The 21,715-nt window shown below is 34.7% G+C and overlaps 1 protein-coding gene across 1 annotated transcript; it reads right to left on the reverse strand.

Moving 5' to 3' along the window:
- Positions 1–12,199: 12,199 nt before the first annotated feature.
- Positions 12,200–16,055, reverse strand: LOC141677247 (uncharacterized). Its single transcript, XM_074483091.1, has 2 exons — positions 15,708–16,055; positions 12,200–13,039 (listed from the first exon to the last, which is right to left on the reverse strand). Exons 1-2 carry the CDS (start codon positions 15,836–15,838, stop codon positions 12,424–12,426), a joined length of 747 nt encoding a protein of 248 aa, XP_074339192.1. The 5' UTR covers positions 15,839–16,055; the 3' UTR covers positions 12,200–12,423.
- Positions 16,056–21,715: the final 5,660 nt, after the last annotated feature.

The following is a 21,715-nucleotide window of genomic DNA, read 5'->3' on the forward strand; positions in this document are numbered from 1 at the left end:
ATCACACACACACACTAACAGATTATTGTCTTAGAAACGAACCATTCATTACTAGAGTAGATTAAATCGCAAAGTGATAATTATTACAACCCAAAAGTAATTAAGTCTTATCGGGGAATAACCTTTAAGTAAGGCTAGTCCTTCGGCCAAATATACGTTTCTTATTTATTACCTTACATAAGTCATACTTATAAATAAGCCAAACTAAAAACAACTGAAAACCAATCCAGCGTATTCGGACTACCTGTGGTACAACTCCAAATAATCTACGGAACAGCTAGCCATTTCCTACCCATTTCCTAGCTGTGGTTCTCATGGTAGGCATCTTGATTCGCTGTTGTGTTGTGCCATTTAAAGAAAGCAAGAGTGAGCTATAGTGCCCAGCATAATAATGTACAGTATGAAAATGACTGTATTATAAGCTTACATAAAACATCATATATGATAATTATGTTTTATTCGAAATTAGTTTTCCTTGGTGATACACACCTTCTTATGAAAACAATTCTTTAGGGGATTTTATTATCCTGCGAATACCTTAATAGTAAACCCAGCACCTAGGCTTGGGTTACGGTATTGCATCACAATTTCAATTGGAAGAATTAGGACACTCGTTGGAGCCACCGCATACGATGATCAGTCGTAATACGATAATTGCAACCTATTCTACTAGTAGAAGGACGACACCTTTGTATCCCGGTTATCACCCTTACCGCATTCGGGCTACGTGTCCCATTTTTTGGGTATACACATACTTCACAAGTTCCTGAGTACACAGAGTACCTTCACCTGCGGTACCTTTGGAAGTCCATCTAGCACACATAGTACCAGAGTCTACCCCTCCCTTGTCCTTTTAAAAGAATTCTATCATATCTCGAGAACTCGAATCACATCGAAGTTCCCCAAGCGTTTTGCTTGTTAATAGAAACAGTTTATCTTACTAAGATATAAATGTATATATATACGTACTTTCAAAATTTTTGGAGGAAGTACTAAGGATGTGAGTTGACCGTTGTCAACAGATAATTAAATAAGGGGAAAAGTTTCTCCTTGAAACCATATTCAAAATATCAAATAAGTCGGGACAATATTCTCCGACGATCTTAAATTATTCGAATGATTTTTGAAAATCAGAAAGTAATTTAAATCCGGTCCTATGATTTTTAAATCATAAATAAACCCTTTAATAATTAGTAAATAATTAAATGATAATCGATAAATAATTAAACCTCGAATAGTTATACTTTTTAAAAGAATAAAATAATATTCCTCAACTAATTTATGTTTAATACATTAATAACTTTAATATTTAATCGAGATTGAAGTAAATATTTAATGGAGAATACTTCTCCCTAATAAGTGAATAGTAAGTAAATATTTCTTGTCCAAATGGTAAAGTATAGTTAAGGGAATACGATCTTTGGAAATCGTTTTAATAAAAACTTGAGATTTTTAATATTGGTAAGTGGACGTTGAGTCCCTTTAAAACGTACTACTATGGACTTGTAATCATCCTATAATATCATCGGAATGATTCCCAGGTTTTTATCTTGAAATCCCGACCGACTCTCGTTCTTATTATAATACGTCACGCTTATAGCGGAATTAAACATTTCACGATATATACTTATCGTACAACATCGCTATATCATGCAAAAATTCAATAACTACGTATCATGACAAACATGGTACTTATACAATGATAATAAAACAATTCTTTCACAACAGAATAGTAAATGGAATTGGTTTCGTAAACTTGGCTGGGTATCTCGAGGTGGAGGATGCTCTAGGTTCTGCTCGGAAATCTATAATCATGAACACAATTCATTTCGTTAGGTCCCGTTCTAATTTACGGCTACCTGCACTCATGCGCTAATTAATATGCACCCTCACAACTTATTTTATTCTTATTATTTATGGCTTCCTTTTTCAAAGTATCTTAAGTTCACTTTCGTTTTCGTCGTCGGCTCCACTTATGGATTCTACTGTTTCTAATCGCGCGGTCTCGGCTGCGATATTTTATAAAATTTAAAAATCATTATTTTTACTTGAAATTTTTATAGTAGTTAGGAAACTCAAAATACTACCCTCTATAAAAATTTCATGATTTATGAACATTCTTAAGTTGATCCTTTATATTTTCAAAGTTCGTAATTCGTAGCAGTTTTTGTCCCGTAAATCACTTTTAGTAAAACGGCCATAACTTTTGATCCGTAAATCGGAATCAAGCGATTCAAGCACCTAAACGATCCTTATAAAATTTCCTATCATAATCATGGGTTAGTTTTCAAGAAACTACAGCTTAAATCTTCTGGACTTTCTGCAGAAACTTAAGGTTACGTTTTGTTCATTTTAACGAGACTACGTTTACGATCGGAGTTTCGTTTACGCCTTAAATCTTTATACTACCACCAACAATCATCATATCATCATCAACACACTAAATACTCTCAAGAACATCATGTTCTTGAGGCAACAACAATCAAACTTAATTTTACTTAACTAAACATCAAGATCTTAACAATATCACTACTAAAACTAGGTTTATAACTACATACTAAAAGGATCTTGAAATTAAATCTTAAATAAAGTTGGGTCAAAGATTTTTACTTTTCTTGAAAGCTTGAGATGTGTTCTTGAGGATGGTGGAGTCTTGGGAGTGCTTGGTATGGGTTTTGGAACCTAAAACCACCATTGAAATCAAGAAACCAAAGAAGAGTTACTATTCATACTATTCATTCTCGACTTTCTTGATTTTATTTCACCCATCAAACCTTGATAAAAAGAGATCAAAGAATTATCTTACCTTATTTTGGTTGTTAGGAAGCTTGAGAATTAATGGGCGGATTTATCCATGGCTAGAACTTGGAGATTTGATTTTGAATCCCTTGGCTTGATGAAGAAGGCTGAATGGAACAAATGAAGAAATGGGGAGAGATTTTATGCTTGCTTCCTTGGTTGCTTCTAGGAAATTATGCTGGTGATATCTTATATTGATTTGATATTCTCTAGTTTAGGATCCTAGGTTTATTCTTGTTGCCAAATCCATGGACAAATCTAAGTAGCTTCCTAGTTTACAAGCTAAGCTACTTGTTTTAGCTTCCTTAGCTCACTATTTCATTAGCCTTGGTTGATCATCCTATATCTAGCTCACTATTTGATAAAGTAACCATGGTTACTTTCTTACCATGGTTAGTTAGTGCGTTACGTTTATTTAATTGTTTACGCGTTCGCTCTGGTCGCTTAAACGTTTTCATAATACTTCCTCGTAAATGGTTCGTGACGTAATTTCTTTCGTATTTATTCCTTATGTTTTGAATTATCATACTTGGATATAAATCCGCAGGGTTTTAAATCTTGTAATTATATTGTGATTCCTGTAATCCTTGATGAGTCGTAAATATGGTCGTTTTTCAAAGTTCGTTTTCTTCGAAAACTAATAGCGTTTACATACACTCATTTGGTACGTATAATCATAATATCAACTCCGAAACTCATTTTCTCATGCACTACATAGTGTGGGATCAAAAGTTTTTCCCGTACGTCAGGGTTACTATTCATTAAACATTTTACAAGGTCTCAAAAATTTGAGTTATTACAATGAGGCTGCTGAGAGGACTTTAAACTCGGTGCACACTACAACTTCTATGCTAAGGGCCAAGGATGCAGTCAATTCACTTCCAACTCAGGATGGTGATGACTTTGACTATCCTTCTGGTGCCTCTGGTGATTCTTTTGGTGATGACTCTCTTGGAGAGGATGCTGAAGAGGTAGGCAGGAACATAGGGGGAGAGACTGAATCTTTAGCTTGGATGTTTTCAAAGGATTGTAATTATCATCATCTTCAATCCACATTGTTTAAACTAATTCATCAAACTCAAGCAGCCATTCAAGCCACCAACAACACCAGCACCAAAAGTCATCTACAGGCCCATCTAGAATCTCTACAACTGCATAAAATTCAAGCTCTCCAACATAATCAATCTGTAGATGAACTGAAGCAGGAGATTGAGGAAGTCAAGACCATTTTTTCAAAGAGATTGGATGATAAACTTCCTGATACTACAATGACCAACCTAAATTAAAATCTCAGAAAAGATTATGACTTGAATAACAAAGTTGAGGATCTGGTTCAAGACTGTCCTGAGTGTAGAACTCGGTTTCTCAAATTCTATCACATCAACAAACTCAAACTCAACTGCTACAACAACTGGTGGCTACTCAAACTTCAAACCATGCTCAACTTGATTAAAATAAAAGGGGGAGAAGGATGCATCTGCCCAACTCAATAAAGGGGAGAAGAATGTGAATATTCAAGTCAGCAAAGTGGTAGTACCGGCTATCAATATCTCTAAACCACCATCTATAGACACTATTGAACTGATCAATCTAGCAGCAGCCGAGCTCAGGTTAAAAGAGCAAATAAAAAAGATTGATGACATAATTGAAAAGGTCTTTGGCTCAACTGCTACTCAAGCTAAATCAGTGAAACATTTCACTCATTTGAGACCAATCACCATAAAAGACATGCATCTAGGAGAAGGAGTAAAGGGTGGGCCCTCTATGAAGAATGAGTTCAACAACTTTGTGGTGCTGAAATCCAAACAGGCAAATGCCATTATGTCAGCAAAGCATCCAATATTGGCTGATTATTCTCCTCCTAGGGCAGATGAAGATAAATTGATAGGTGTCCAATTAAAAGCTTCAAGACCACCAAAGATGCCATCTTGACAGAAAGAATAGCAAGAATCTATAGACATGGCAAGATGATTTGTGTGATGTCTGAACACCCTCAGTTTGGCGAGGCTAAAATTGAAGAAATTGCAAGTCTGGAAGCTCAAAAAGAAGATTGAAGCAGGCCATTAAAGGAGGAAAAAGGAAACTGGAGATGTCGGCTACTTCAAATATAACCGAGAAAACTTTAGCTGATGACCCAAAGAAGAAAGAAGCAGGACAAGAGTGGGTAAAAGAAATTAGAAGGAAGGCCAATGCAAAAAGGCCAGTTAGTCCTACTGAAAGGGAAACTGATCAAGTTCAATTTACAACTTCAAGTCAACCAATCGAGTCCACTAAGAAACCAGTTGAAACCAAGGTTTATCCAGGCATCAACTTTCATTGTGAGCATATTATACCAAGGATGAACCTATAGATTGGGACAGTCTACCCTTACCTGATTTGAACATTCCAGTACCCACCACAAAGAAGAACAAAAGAAAAAGGAAGATTATGGGAGTCAAGTCAAATCCGCCTCAACACAAAGTGATCTCCAAGCCCAAGCCCAAAGTCAACAAAGATGATCAATTGTTCATATGTAACATCAAGGAATTCTCGACCTTAATCTCTACCTAGATGAGCTTGATGAAGTAAGGGGAATTGCTGCTAACACCAAGCTACCAGAAAGATTAATATTTAGATACAAGGGAGACAGCGAGATCACTTGGCCTCTAAACAGAATCCTCAATGAAAGCCACATTGTACTAATAAAGGTGTTTTCTACTATGAAGAAGAATTTTGGTTTCACAAAGACAGCCAAAATTGAAGTTCTCAACAGGAACAACCGAATTCGACAAAGCTAGAGAGATCCAAATGCACTGCCTAATGTTTTAAATACTCCACATACTGGTGATATAGTGAATTTGAGACCTTACTGGATGATGGAGTTTAGAGATGAAAGAGGAGTCAGAAGATTCTTCAGACTTGAAGATCAACTGCAAATATCCGACAATGAAACTCTCAGAGAAACGAAGGATAAGTTGGATCCCAATGATGGTAATGAAGCTGAATTCCATAGACAACTCCAACATCAAATTGAGGAGAATGACAAGAAGCTGGGGAAGAGGTCCAGAGTTTCAAGAAGAAAGAAATGATCAGCTCAGGCTAAAGGAGCATCTTGAAGTGACATGTAACCATACTCAAATTTATTTATTTGAAGCATTTTACAACTTATCTACTGCTAACTGTGTTAATCTTGTTTAGGGTGTTTTGTTATCATGAAGTTAAACTGAATTTATGCCTATAATTCTATTAGACATAAATTGGGGGAGATTATTGGTAATATGTTGTAGACTTGATAATAACTCTACAAAGTACTCTAAGTAGATAAGCCAAATGATTTTGTAACCATCAAAGTGATGGAGTAGCTTATGTTTAAATAAGTCTCTAGCACATTCATGTACACTACAATATCTTAGAAGTTTACAAGTTGTTAGAAATTCCAGGTTATGTTGACTACTAGCTAGATATGCAGAATAGACTTGCAAATTGTAAATAGATGATGCATTATAATTATGCATAGGTGAAAGAGTATCAAGTGCTAAGGAAACACTATCAACGGATAATCTGCAAAGCCCTCAACAGATGACTCAAGCCATCTTCAACGGATGATTCATAACATACTGAACGGATAATGTTGAAGTCAAAAAGAACAATCAGATCTGAATAGAAGTTGAAAGCGACTTGACATTCACATGGGTTGATTATACACAAATGAAATGTGGCAGCCTGTAATCAGGATTATGAAGATAAAGAAGCATTTCCATTTTCATGCAAAACATGGACGTTCAAAGATGATATATCTATCTGGATTGCATGGGACAGAGAAATGAAGCAACACGTGATTGGACCTAGTTAATAGACGTATGCTTTGTCTTATCACATATGTAACTTGGTGATATATAAACCAAAAAAGTAGAAAGAGTTATTAAGAATAAAACATATAAAAAGCAAGCAAGATTAAGAGAACATTTGTAAGCTGGATCTTTTAGCATTCTCAAGTTTAAGTTTGTATAACTCTTGTAAGCAGCTGTGTGCATTTTGCATCACAGAGATCTTCTACATTTATATATATCTCTGGTGGAAACAACAATCCAGCAGAAATTTTTTAAACATCCTTGTTTATTTACTTTGTGTTTGAATACTTGGATATTTCTTATCCGCACTTAGCATATTCATACACAGTTATATTTATATCTGTTAGAAGTTCTTAAAATCGAAAAGAAACCAAGAATTACATTCAACCCCCCTTCTGTAATTCTACTTTTTAGATTTTTTGGGAATAACAAAACCAATTTTCATGTAAGCCACCAATTAAAACTCATTTCAAAACTATTGGGAGAAAGCCAAAGAAGCTGCAAGTTGAAGGGGGGACTATCTAGAAATTTTTTAATCAGACTGATTTTCTACCTTTAAATTGGTGCATCACATATGATGACTACTTTCAACAATTAGCTGAAGAAATAGTCAAAGTTTAGGTTGTATCATTAAGAGAAGTCGGAATCTACAATTAGGATGGCTCCTTCACTCTACTTGGAAGGGATTTAATGGACACACTTTCAACCACATAAGTTAAGAGGGTGATTAGCTTGATGAAGGATAAGGACACAAGTACAAGGGCATGGAGGCTGTGATGTGTGTATGGCTGAAAGTAAGAGATGAAAGAAGAGCAAAATGAAGGCTAAAAAGGAAGAAAGGGATAGGAAGTATACAAAAGCAATTTTCATGTTTGAACAAAGATCAAATGCGCTCAAGGCAAAGGGGATGAGCAGGATTTCTAATGATGGACACTTTCTGAACATAAAAAATGGCAGATTCTCAAGATTCAGAGTAGGTTACTTCAATGACTATTCGTTGGATGATTGGCTCAAGCTTGTGGAAGCTCTAAGAGGGACTGAAATCATAGAGGAACTTCAAGTACTTGTAAATCTAAAGGACCTCATTAGAAAAGAATCAGGTTATAAGAATTTCATATGATGAATGGACTTATTAAATTCATGTAAGCACTCAAGTGTATAAAAGTTGTATTTGTTATTCTGTCAATTTTATGTAATCATTTTTTTTGTTTTGTAACTTGGAGTTAGTTTTGTTATCAGGCATGAATTTGTGATAATCAATCTACTCATAAATTGGGGGATATTGTTGTGCAAGACATGCCTATATTATAACAAGACTAAGTCATATTGACAACCCTAAGATTTAGTTGTATGATAATCTAAATCTGTATTTTGTACTGTATTACTTGAGTCTGTAAAAATGTTAAAGATCAGACTGGAGTATTTTTTGTGAACAGTCTCAAGCCTAAGAATAAACTCTGGAAGAAGATCAACAAGATCATGCCTCGGAAAAAGGTGAAGAAGCTTGGAGTTGAATAAATCTGTTTTAGGAAAAATGTTCTAAGTCAAGAAATCTACAAGTCACAGATCAAGTCATATAGAGAAATCATTCGAGAACTTCAGAATGACTTATCGAGAAGTCCAAAATGGATTATAGAAAAGTCTCAGAGATATCGACAAGTCAAAAGAAGATCGGTGATATCGAAAAGTCAAATTTATCATTAGAGATCTCAGAGATATCGATAAGTCAAAATGTATATAGAGATCTCTGAGATATCGATAAGTCATTTCTACATATAGAGAACTCAGAGATATCGACAAGGAAAAATGAAGATATGAAGATTGGAGATATCGACAAGTCAAATTCTCATTAGAGATCTCAGAGATATCGACAAGTCAAAATATATATAGAGATCTTATAGATATCGACAAGTCATCTCTACATGTAGAGATTTGGAGACCTCGACAAGCCAAGTTCATTTATAGAGAACTCAGAGACTCGACAAGTCAAAGATACTTATTGAGAACTCAGAGATCTCGATAAGCCATTATACTTATCGAGATGTTAGTTCTCTTTAGAACAAACTGGAGATCTCGACATGAATCTCAAGTACAGAATGCAGGCAAGTTAAAGATTCAAGATTATCAATAAACAAACGATCTAATCACTTAGATTGAAAAGTCTACAAAAGCAGTTTGAAGAGTGCAAGATCAAGGGGCAAGATTAACTGACAAAGGAAGGTCACATACCTACAAGATTTGCAAGGATATACTAAGCCAGAAATGGAAAGTTTTAGAGATAACTTAAAGTAGGGTTTACTACATCTTATTGCATGATGTGTAAACATGTGTTTACTAATCTATTAAGTAAACACCGGTCCTTTGTTTTTAGGAGTAACAAACAGATCTAGATTTTCTTGTACTTTCTTAAGACAGAAGTTGAGTTCTTTACTTACAAAGAACCCGACATTTGTAGAAAGACATAACTTGATTTTAATACAAAATTAAGTGATTTTGAAATATTGTGTTTGCTAGTTTATTTCTGCTAACATAATATAACTGCATTTCTTATCTGGTTTGTTCATACAACCAAACAAATCTAAAAAGGCTTAAAAATATCCAAAACACATTTACCCCCCTCTGTGTTGTATTCAATTTCTAACATAAAGTATTCTCACAGATCTTAAATAGAATGGGATAATTTATAATTATTTTAATTGATAATTATTCACAATATTTTCAGGTTTGCTTCTTCAAATATTTTTGGGCATCTATATAAATTATTCAGCTCGACTTTGTTATTCAGCTTTTGTTTTAACTTCAAAAAGAGATTTTCAAGGTTAATTGTATGAATTATACTTTTTAATTCAAGCATTTACAAGGTGAGCAGTGCGGCTGCCACTACTAGGATTTTAAGTTGTATACTGAAATTATTAACATATGAATATTTTTTTTAGGTTTTTTTGTTAAGGATGTAATGAAATAGCAAATGGGTCGGGGTGTAAGAAATTTGAAATGGGCTGGGTTTGATATTATAACTGGATTGAGTTGGTTTAGGTCTTCAAATAGGTAAAATCTGACCCAATCCATTATAAATGGTCAAGTAAAAAATAACCCAACTAACTCACGGATTTAAACGGCTCACTTTAGGGTCGGGTTGGGTTAAGTTTTGCGGGTTATGTAAACCATGAGTAGCCTAAGTAACAACCATGGATGATGACCCAAATGTCTATATTCGAAATAGATGGTCCAATATATTAACGTGATCCACATATATACATTTTGAAAATGAGTACCCATGTCCCACATGCATACCTTTCCCTTTATTTCGGTGGACAAAAATGAAAAGGAAAATTAAAAAATTAAAAAATAATAATACTAATAATGCATGACACGCATTTTTAAAATGCGTATATGAGGATACGCATGTACAAAATGCATATTTTTTATAAAAAAATTATAAAAAATAAGCAGAGTCTTTTATATTTTATACATATTCATTTAAGTATGTCTCCTATCGGTATTTTGGGCACCATACATAAATAGGTGTGTTGGATCATTGTAGCTGAAATGTTGATATTTTGGGCTTTTTTCGAATAATTGGAGTGTATCTATACTATACTATAATAGCCGGAATGGGGTATAATTTGTAATTTGGTTAACCCCTCATTTTGGTTATCCCTTTCCATCACGGCCGTTGGATCTTCTTCGTCAAATAATCAGAGCCGTTAGATGCAAATACTAAAAAAATACACTCCACAAGTTCTCAGGTTCGAATCCCGTCAACAACAAATATTTATATTATTATTTATAAAAAAACATATAAGTTCTCGGGTTCGAATCATGTTAACAACAAACATTTATATTATTTATAAAAATATATATAACTTTTCATATTCGAATCTCACTCCCTAACAACAAACATCTACATTATTATTTATGAATAAGATCTCATCAATCATATACTATTTGTACTATTTAAACCTAACTTAAAATTATAATTATATAATCATTATTTAGTATTTAATTATTTATATAGAATTTTAATAAAATTATATGAAATAGAATTAAAAATATATAAATATTAATCAAGACCCGTGCATCGTACGGGCTGTAAGCTAGTAAATATAATTACTACATTCGTCACATAATTTTTGGCTTGTTTGATTTTTTCCAGTCAATTTAGTTAAAATTTTAAATTTTTTTAAAAAAGGTCATGGAATTTGTTAGATATAATTTATAATTGTATCATTTTTATGACTGTACTTAAGAGTATTATATATGTATTTTGTTATCAAAGTTTGATCAGTTTAACCGTCAAAAGTCAAATAAAACCAAAAGATTACGAGACGGAAGAAGTCATTAGAATTCTAACAAAGAAGAATGAGTATTTGTCCAAATCCTCCCGGATGACGAGAGTCTCTCATTGCTCTCCCTAGCAATTTGGTAAAGAACGCAGTGTACGAGAGAGGGTACCATTCTTTTGTGACCAAACACTTAACAAAGACGCATTTCGCTCATGGATGTTTAAACCCCTTTCAAATACTCCTGTTGTCCCATTAGATTCTATAAATCACTTTTTGACACGTTTTTTAATATTTGTTTAAAGTATAGTATTATGTTTTTAAACTTTTTTTTGAATTAAAGTTTTATGAATTAAAATTTTATGTTTAAATTTTTATTAAAAAAATTGAAAAAAATATTATAAAATTATATTTTATAGAATTTTCAAAATACGATATATCCCAATAAAACGGAGGTAGTACATATTTTAAAGTAGGTTAGGTCCAGGCGTATTCCAGATGTTTTAGATGAGTGTGAGAAGTTAGGTCATGGCAAGTTGGGTGGCAATGGCACCACCAAATACTTCTTTTTTACATCTTATCTTCCTCTTCATTCTTAGTTATTTCCATTACTTTAATAGTCTGATTTTGTATAAAATTACTAAACAAATCATGGGTTATCTCCTGCTTGATGCAATGCCAAAACAGAGCATACTGATAACACCAAGAGGATATTGACAGGACTTTGATCCCACATTTCCCAACTAACATACTTGGAACATCAGAAATCTTAGAACATACCAAGAATCTTGGTGGCTTTGACATACTGTAAAAAACTTGGCCTATAAATGCAGTCATGAAACTCTGTAGAGGTTAAGGCTTATGTCGCCATGTCTCTCCCTGCATTTGTGCTTAATTTTTATCACATCAATACTCACAGTTCGCCACAGCTGTGTATTCAAGGTTTCAATCATCTTCATATCCATAAATTGTCCCCGATTCAAATATGTAAATGTGTCTATCACATTGTTCTAAACTTGTTAGTATTTGATTTGATACAAATGAATATGCAAGATTAAGGAAATAAATTATTTAACAAACGAGTCTAAGGAGAATAGTCAGGTAACTAAGTCGTGCTAAGATTCGTTTTTAAGGTTTTATCTTTATAAATAGTTTAGACAGTTGGATCGCATCCATAGTTCATGCTGTATCAAACTCTACATAATAGACATAGAAGCACAATCAGAGACGTACACTCCGGCTGTAATTCTGGTCTTAAGCATACTATACATGGACATGAGCAAACTAGTCAAAGCAAAACAGCAGACATGGCATATGCTACACAGCACGTATAAAATTTGTCAAAGGAAGAAATCTAAAGATCACTGAAACACATTGTTAGTTTACATCTTAGTAGTTGGAATTTTTTAACCTAACAATTTTGCAACTTTGCTAAAGCATGTAAGAAACAGTGTGTTTAGACATCAAAAGAAGCTATTAAAATGTTTAAAGATTGGAACAGTATACCACGCCTAAAAATTATCTTCATCTTCCTGTGCGTCATCTGAAGTTAGAAGATGATTAAGTGCAATCTTCGCCTTCTTTGGTTCAGGAAAGTCCTCCTTCGCATCATCTTCGTTATCATTCTTTCTTTTCGTAGATTCATCTTTCACAAGATCTGCATCTTCAGACTTGGACACAGCAGCTTCTTTCTTGATATCTTCCTCGTTTTCCCTAGATAATTCTGTCATATCTTCAAATTTCTTCCCACCATCCATGACACTGTTCTTTGATATACTTTCACTCTCTAATAAAAATGAGCGAATTTCTTCATTGCTAGCAAGATCAACAGGAGTTTTACCAGCTTTGGTCTTAGCATTTAGATTTGCACCTTTCTTAACCAAGTACTTCACAAGTTCCAAGCTAGAGCCTTGTGCAGCATAATGAAGAGCAGTCATGCCCTTCCGATTGGCTGATTTGACAGATACCCCAGACGAAATAAGGATCTGAACAACTTTTAAGTGACCTTTCTGAGCAGCAAAGTGAATAGCACCCATATCATCCATGGCTGCAGCTCCGACATCAGCTTTATTCTCACATAGATAACTCACTACTGGTTCTTGTCCTGACCATGCTGCTAAATGTAGTCTGGAGTTCAATTCTTAACTAAGGAAATCAATTGGCTGAAATGAATATTACTTCATTCCACATTAAGATTGAGAAAATGCATGTATATAGTTTAACAACATAGGCAGTCAACTTCAATTAGTCCTTATATATAAAATAACATCCTCAACTTCAATATCAAATTTTGAATGTCTTCCCATTGATCAAAAATGGTTTTTATTATTTAGATAAAGTTGTAATAACTGTGTACTACTAAAGGGATGAAGCAACATGTGAACTCCATTATATAGAAGACACTAATAGACATGCCTTGTTTACTATGCAGATGACCAGTTCCACAAGAGAATAACACTTATTTATCGATGACCAGTTCCCCAGTCAAATAAATTCAATTGCCAGCCCAAAAAAATAAATTAAGTAATGGTTTCATCGCTGCTTGAAATAACATCAGAGATATTCGAACAATTAACTGAGAGAATAGAATTTACAAAAATTAGAGCAAAACAACAGATGTTCAGGAGGGGTTGGCTCCACAATTGATTTGTTCACCATGCAGAGATTTCTCTAACCTCTCGATTACTTGTAATATAATTGATCCTGACTTGTATTGAAAAGTTTAGAAACAACCCATCATCATAGACTTGTATTATAGTCAATAATATAAAGGTACAGACTCTGCCTCTACAGGAAGGTTATAACTTGCAAGAGAGCAGAGATTAACTAACCATTAAGTACTTGTCTTAGCTGAAACTATCTTAGAAATGTAACTTGCTCTTTTATCTTGATGCAGGACAGGGGTTCGGAATAGGGTAAATAGGGGGATAAAAGCCTATCTCCGCAGAGAACCAACAAAACACACAAAAATCCGCAGATTTTAATTCATAATTCAACTCTATTCCAATATGAGAGATTACAAAGTTTATATAGATAAAATCATTGCTTGGAAGCCAAGCAATTAACAAATGATAAGAAAACTAAAACTTTGTAATAGAGGAAAAAAAATCCTTATTTTATTCTATTACTATAATCTAGAATGACCTAACAATATAATTACTTAATATAAGTTAAATAACTAATCAACTATAATTTATTTTATTCCTAAATAATAATATATATACAAATCAATTTACTAATTCCTTGTTCATATCTATTTGACACCCAATTCCTCTTTCTGACAGAAGCTATGATCTATGTTTGTCTGATCCCAACTATTTCTTTAGCTAATAGACAAAAAAGGAAGGGCGAAATCTTGTCGATAAGTTTTGTCTAATTTACATTCCCACCTTTCTAATTTCCTCCAAAATCTATCCAATAAACTGTACCGACTCCGTATTCATATAAAATGGAATTGTATCCCGCTAAACTAGCAACATAAGTTACTGCTAGGACTGTCAAACGGATAATTCGGATATCTGAATTAGACATAAGTTACTCCTAGGTCCCTATCTGAATCCGAATCCGAATCCACAAATTGCACAACTAGCAACATAAGTTACTGTTGTTGTTTTCCTTCTGCACTAATAATAGTACCCTTTATCCATGGTTGTCATGGCGGTAAGTCGAGGCGAGTAGATGGAGCCCGGGCTAGTCGACTAGTCGAATAGTCGTAGACTAGTCGACTAATAAAATAATACATTATTACGAATATATAATTATATATATTATGAAATTTAAGTTTCTAACACCTAATAAATGTCATATTTCAGTGTTCAACCACTAACCTTCCAGTGATATCAAGTTTACATATAACCACATAAGTAAATACATATACATGTATTATGTATAAATGAGTAAATAGTAAATACATTTGCATATACTGTGTGTATATATACATATACTATGTAAGTATGTATACAGTTATACATAATACATACATAAAACATATCCTTATCAGGTAAAAGAGAAGAGAAAGAAGAATATACTTACCAGGTAGAAGAAGATTACGATGAAGTCTGATTGTGATTTTGGTCTTTCATTACTTCGCCCTCTAGAATGTAATTAGGGTTCAATACAAGTGTGTTTGTGGTTTAAAATTAAATTAGGCTAGATGATGACTAGGTTTTGACCGAGTTTGGGTTGGATTTAGCACCAGTCGAGGATCCAAAACACTAGTCGACCCGACTAGTTGCCCAGTCGACCAAAAGTCGGGCGAAATATCCATTTTTCATCAGTCGACTACTCCAGTCAACTACCCATTCTCGACTACTCGACTAGTCACTAGTCGCGACTAGTCTGAGCGCCGTGACAACCATGCCTTCATCAGACCAAATAATTTGCAAATAACTTCCATTTAACAATCTATATACACCTGTTTCAAAGAGACACGAAAACTGGTTATGACGCCTTAACCTCAAGTGAGAAACTACACAAGACCTAATCCCGATACTCCTAATAGCATATGTCAGGAAAATATCATTTCCTAATCCTTTGATATGTGGTGCTAATATTAAAAATGTTAAACTATATAGACTTACACAGCATAATCAATTACAAAAATCTGAACTACAGGCAATTCACAAAACACACTTCCAGACTAAAATTCTTTGTTTCTTCAGCTTAACAAGTGTTATTTTCGACTTTCGACATCGAAATACTTACACTAAACCCCAACCCAAAAATGGACTTAAACATCAAATAAATAACCCAATTGGATTTTCATGATAAATTATACAATAGAAAAGAAGGATACGGGGTTCTGGAGTGCTTATCTCTGGAATTGACAGACAAAGGATTAGAGGAACAAATGAGTTCAACGGCGCTCAGATCACCTGTTCGAGCCGCCGCGTGTACATCCTTTTCCGATTGCTTCCAATTTCTCATCCCCCACTCCTGCTTTGCTTTGTAAAAAAAATCACCCCCAAATGCTATTTTGTTTTTCCAAAACAGCCTACTTAAACCTACAATACAAGTGTTTTTTTAAGCATACAGTGTTGCTTTTTTGGATAACTTTCCTGGAAAATTAAGGCTGCCGGAAATTTTTGATCCATTTGAACAAATAATTCACTTTTTTGGACATACTTGTTCAAACATTTCCATAAATGACACCGCTTTTGGGTCTCAGCAACAGAGCCCCACATGTAGGGGCGTTCTGGGGTTAAATTATATTATTTTTTTTGTTGTTTTTTCCTCCCCTCAGTTTGTATTTGACTCTTATTTCCGAAGGTTAAGAAGTTTAAAAAAATGTCCGGAGGTCACGTTTTGAGCTATAATATTAAACTTGTCCAAAAAAATTTTAGTTTTTTTTATTGATTAGGGATGTGATCCTATTTTTAGTACGTATTTTTTATTTTAATTAAATAGTACTCCCTCTGTCCCTAAAAACGTTTCTCATTTGTGTTGGACACGTTTGCCAATGCACACTTTTGATTGTTAATATCTTTAATTTCGTAATAGTATTAAATATAAAAATTTCACTGTATTAAAGTATTCATAAATACGAATCTAACAAGATCACTCATGACTATATTTGCTTTTATAGATTAGATGTAAATTAGTAGTCAATCGCTTACCGTGAACAGCGTAAAAAGTCAAAATGGGATACGTATTAAGGGACGGAGGGAATAGTATAGTATATATATGACTTTCGCAGCTTCGAAAAGGGTGCCTTGCAAGTCGCGTGTGGAATTTTCCCGTAAAGACACAACTTCACTGGTTTCGCATACGTAGTTGTAAATTTATTTTTTGTGAATTTTTTTTTCATGTAATAGTACTTCTGTATTATTTTGATTACTTTATTTTTTTTAAAATAAATAAATTGAAAATACCATAAGTTTGACCTTCGACAATTCGACCATGAAAATGACCTACCTCCCCGAACGGTATCCATGCATGCATACGATTGCGTTGTACGGACCCATGAATGGATTTTTGAGAACCATATAAATGAAGTTGGTGATTGACAAGATTAAGTTATTAAAGCATTTTACATATTCATCAACAAGTATCATCTGCAAACCTCGACACGCTACGTTGTTATTGTTATAGTCATCCCTTTGTCGTGATACTTGAAACTTTGATCCTCCACTGAATTTGACCTACAAGATGAAGGTTTCTTAGTGATGTGTACTGTACTGAATCCATTGAAATGTAGTATAAATGGTATGTAACTTATGCAATTGCAAAAGAAATGCAATATGACTTATGCCCGTGTAGGTTTTAATTTGTAGACCCTTATCAGTAAATGAGTTAGGTATCCCGTGAACACACAGTATAAGGCACATGCAAGCATTTTAAATAATTTTGAGACACGGAAATGACAAGTGAGACACTTAAAAGGTTGAAGTGGAAGGGAACACGAAAAATAAAGTAAATGAGTAGTCTTGTCTACTGCACCAAAATTTGGAAGGACATGGTACTGCTAGGTAGCCACATGCAGTAAGCAACAAAGTAATGAGTAGTCTTGTCAAATGCACCAAAATTTGGAAGAGTATGCCACTGCTAGGTAGCCACATGCAATATGCAACTAAGTAAATGAGTAGTCTTGTCAAATGAAGCAAAAATTGTAAAAACTGCATATGTGTTTCTGAGCAGTATGAAAATCAAGTAGCACGTGAATGTTACAGGCCCTTCTACTTTAGTTATGACGTATAATAATTTTTAATTTGACAGTGCAATAATTATTTTATAGTAAACAATAGACAAAATGAAGTGGCTTTTCATATTTATTTATTATCTGAATAGGATGTTGTTCGGAAGTTGTTATATATTAATTGAAGAGAAATGATTTACACTCCCGGTGTTTTTTTCGAGCTAATGATCGGAAAAAGATATTGTGATGACGAAAGTACAGCACAATAAACCAACTTTTGCATGTAATGTTAAAAATAGCATGATATAATACTTAGATTATATAAATGATAGTGTACTACAACATGTAAAGTAAAAGATAATTGGTGAAACGTAAGATAGGAAAATGCAGTAATGCTAAGAAAAGAGCAAGTAGAAGTTCACGTTGTTAAGTGTGGGCATCCTGGGCATTTCTTGCTATGCTTGGTGTGACCTTCTTGGTTGCATACACTACATTTCTTTCCTGACCGCGGACCTTCAATCTCCGTTCGGATCCGCACCGATTGACCCTTATCTCCATGTTTTTTTTAAGTTTTTTTAATGACTCATCCCCCACTAACTTTCCATAGCCCTGCCGAGGTAGTGGTAATTCGTAGTTCCAGTATTCAGTTGGTTGTAACGGATAAATCAGTGGCCGGTACAAGTTCTCCATTGTATGGTTCTTATGGCAATTTTCAATGAAATGATCCCAACTCAATCCATGTCTTATACAACCAGCCATCGCGTGAGAGCACATCATATGATGGGTCGCCCATTCTTCACATATGCACGTACGATCATTGAGGTTGACGACCTGGGTTTTACCTCCCTTTACCCTTCCCTTAGGAGTTGTGTATTGATGCGTAACTATTTTCAAGATCCCATGTGCACGGTGAAAAGTAATAACCGTATGTCCTATTTCTTTTCTTTGAATTTTAGCTAACATGGCGGCTGAACGCGCACATAACTGTTGACCCTGTTAAAGACCGCATCCACTATATTTCGATGTGTGTCAATAATTGTGACCGCCTTGTAGAAGAGGTACTCCATCATTGCTGTTACAGGAAGAAAACGAGCCCTTCTTATGTTGCCGTTGAAACCCTCAAGCATGTTTGTGGTTGTTTGACCAAAACGAACACCATTGTCGTGGGAAAGTGTCCACCTCTCAACGGGTATTCTTGCAAGATACTGAAGGGCAGGGGGAATTTCACCAATCCTTGTCATGTATGCATCATGTTTGGAGACTTGTGTGGTTGTTCCAGCTTTCCACATCAATTTCTTTAGTTCACCACCAGGGTGATGATGGCAGAAATTGCTTCGGACATGTAGTAGACGGAACCTATGGATGCCTAAAGGCTCATCAAATCCATTTTGAGGGTCTCATATTGCAGAGATGATACTGGCTGCTCGATCAGAGATGATGCACACGCCGGTCTTTTGGTGACAGACATGTCTCCGAATACGTTGCAGAAACCAAGACCAGTTTTCGTACGTCTCCTCATCAACCAAGCCATAGCAAAGAGGGAAAGGGTGATTGTTCGAATCTACACCCATAGCAATAAGCAGCTTGCCCCTATATCTTCCCTTCAAGAAAGTTCCGTCTATTAAAATCACAGGACGTGCATGTTGCCACCCGTCCATCATTGCCTTCAAACACTAAAAGATTCACTTGCATACAGACGTGCCCCGTTCCTCAGAATGAGGCACGGCATCGATCTCAGCAATGGTTCTAGGATTTATCTTTATGATGGTTGTAAGAAACATGGGAAGAGCTTGGTATGTTGTAGCCCAACTGTCATAGACTTCCTTAATGGCTATTTGCTTGCCTCTCTACGCTTTCTTGTACCCCACTATATGGTTGTGCTCATTGTTGATAAGCGGGCTAATGGTTTTAATGGGGATTTCTGGTGTATCTATTACTGTTTCATCACAGTAAATGTCAAAATATTTTCGTACCAGATATGTAGTGAAGTAGAATAGTTATGTATGTGAGATTGCTTACGAGTGGTTTTACAATCTGCAAAATCATCCTTGTAGATAACTTCTTGTGATCTTGCAACGGCTGATCAACCATGCATATGTGTTCCTCTATATTCACATTTATCCTCCAGTAGCCAGAATTATGCATGAAAGCAGCTCGCATCCTCCAGTTACAGCCCTCCGCCCGGCACTATACAATGAGTCGTTCTTTGTTACTCTTCATAGTTTTATATGTACGATCAGTGAAAATATGAGCACGCTTCACTGCCAACAAGAGGGTGGCTTTGTCACGATAACACATTCCTTCACTCAGGTCCCCCTGATTGAGGTCTTCATCATCATAGATATCATTAGGGTTATCTATAATTGGGAAAATATATTGTTTTGTACGAAACCATGGAACCCTTGGAACATGTTGATCTTCCCCAACTACAGGAAATATGCTAGAAATTTCTTTGTTCCTCTCGCTGCTTGAAGATTCTTCGTCATCATCATGCAGATGAAAGTTCTTCTTACTAGATGAACTGGATAAATCTTCATCCGCCATGAGTGCTAAGCGCTTACCTGAACCTCTTCCCACCATATTCTTGGGTTGTTAAAATGCCATATCTACATTACTTCCACCATTACCTTCATCATTTTCATAACTACTCCCCCTTCATACCCTCCACCATATTGAGTACTCTCCCCTCCAAACCCTCCACCATGCTGTATAGTCCCCTCTTCATACCCTCCACCATATTAACTACTCCCCCCCACCATACCCTCCACCATATTGACTACTCCCCCCACCATATCCTGCACCATATTGACTACTCCCCCCCACCATACCCTCCACTATATTGACTGGTCCCCCTTCCATACCCTCCACTATATTGACTAGCCCCCCACCATACCCTCCATCATGTTGACTACTGCCCCCTCCATATCTTTCACCTTTTTCAGTAGGTTCGCCTCTGTACTATCCACCTTGGAAAAGTAGATCTGATCAGCCTCGGTTGACATTACTGTCGTATGTTATGTATGTCGGTTGTGACCCCAAATGAAGTTGGAATGAGTACGGGTCATCAACAACACTTTCCTCTGTTTCGATGAACAAAGAAACATAACCTTGAACGTTTAGTAACATGGCAGAGACATTTAACATGCGTGTAACATCATCATCACATAATATATCCATTTGATAAAAACCTTCAATTAGGTTGTATTGACCATGGTAAGGATACTTCAAACTCAACTTCAAATTCCTTTGATACGAACTTATATTCATTAAATTGTAGACAAGACGTTTAAGCTCATCAAAAGTGGTACCAAACCTAACAAACATCATGTTTTTGGGATCTATAGAGTAGTTGATATTAATACCTTCTCGAATAACCACTCCACCCCAAAAAAATTTGACATTTACGTGCCCTTCCATTTACTAGCGGAACATAAAACATTAACAATTAAGAAATAAAAGTGAAGAAAATGTATATATATATATACGTATGTAAACATACACATAATTATAAGGACGACATATCCCTATATAATTGCAACAAGTATTCGCTAAACTTTTAGAAAATTTGAACGTAAGTATGTGTTGAAGAGGTGCAGTGCATTAGGACATGTATAAATAGAAGACGAGTATTATTGTGGAATCTTGATTGTGTCAATAATTCCTGCAAAGAGAAATCTGAGACCACAGGTTCCAGATAAGATTGAAGTATTCATACTATCTACTTAAGATTTCAGATAGGATACCATGTCTGCAACATTATTGAAATCTACTTTTTCGTCAGAAGATAAGGTTCTCGAAATGTTCAACAAAAATTACAATATTATTGATATCCAATCACAAACATTGCAGAAATAATTAATTTAATTATTGGAATTTCAATGTTTAATGAAATACATAATCAATTACCAAAATTAAATTGGTGAAATAATATTATATATTATGAAATTTATGAATTTCTGCAATTTATTTTAAGTTCTGATAAAATAATATATTAGTACTAGGGAAAATTGTAATAATATAAATACAAATTTATGAATTAAATTTTTATTATAATTAGGTTTACTTATGGGAGATTAAAAATATATTTTATGAACTCCTGCAATTTATACTTTCTGAAATATATAATATTAGTGGAAAGCAATATTATATTTGAATTACAAATTAATTCA

This window comes from Apium graveolens, chromosome 8 (genome assembly GCF_009905375.1).
Source record: "Apium graveolens cultivar Ventura chromosome 8, ASM990537v1, whole genome shotgun sequence".
NCBI lineage: Eukaryota > Viridiplantae > Streptophyta > Magnoliopsida > Apiales > Apiaceae > Apium > Apium graveolens.

Excerpts from the sequence above, each read along its gene's own strand:
- LOC141677247 (XM_074483091.1), bottom strand. The coding sequence starts at position 15,838 with ATGAGAAATTGGAAGCAATCGGAAAAGGATGTACACGCGGCGGCTCGA. Across the intron at positions 13,040-15,707 it reads GATAAGCACTCCAGAACCCC|ACTACATTTAGCAGCATGGT; the intron begins GTATCCTTCTTT and ends ATTGAACTCCAG.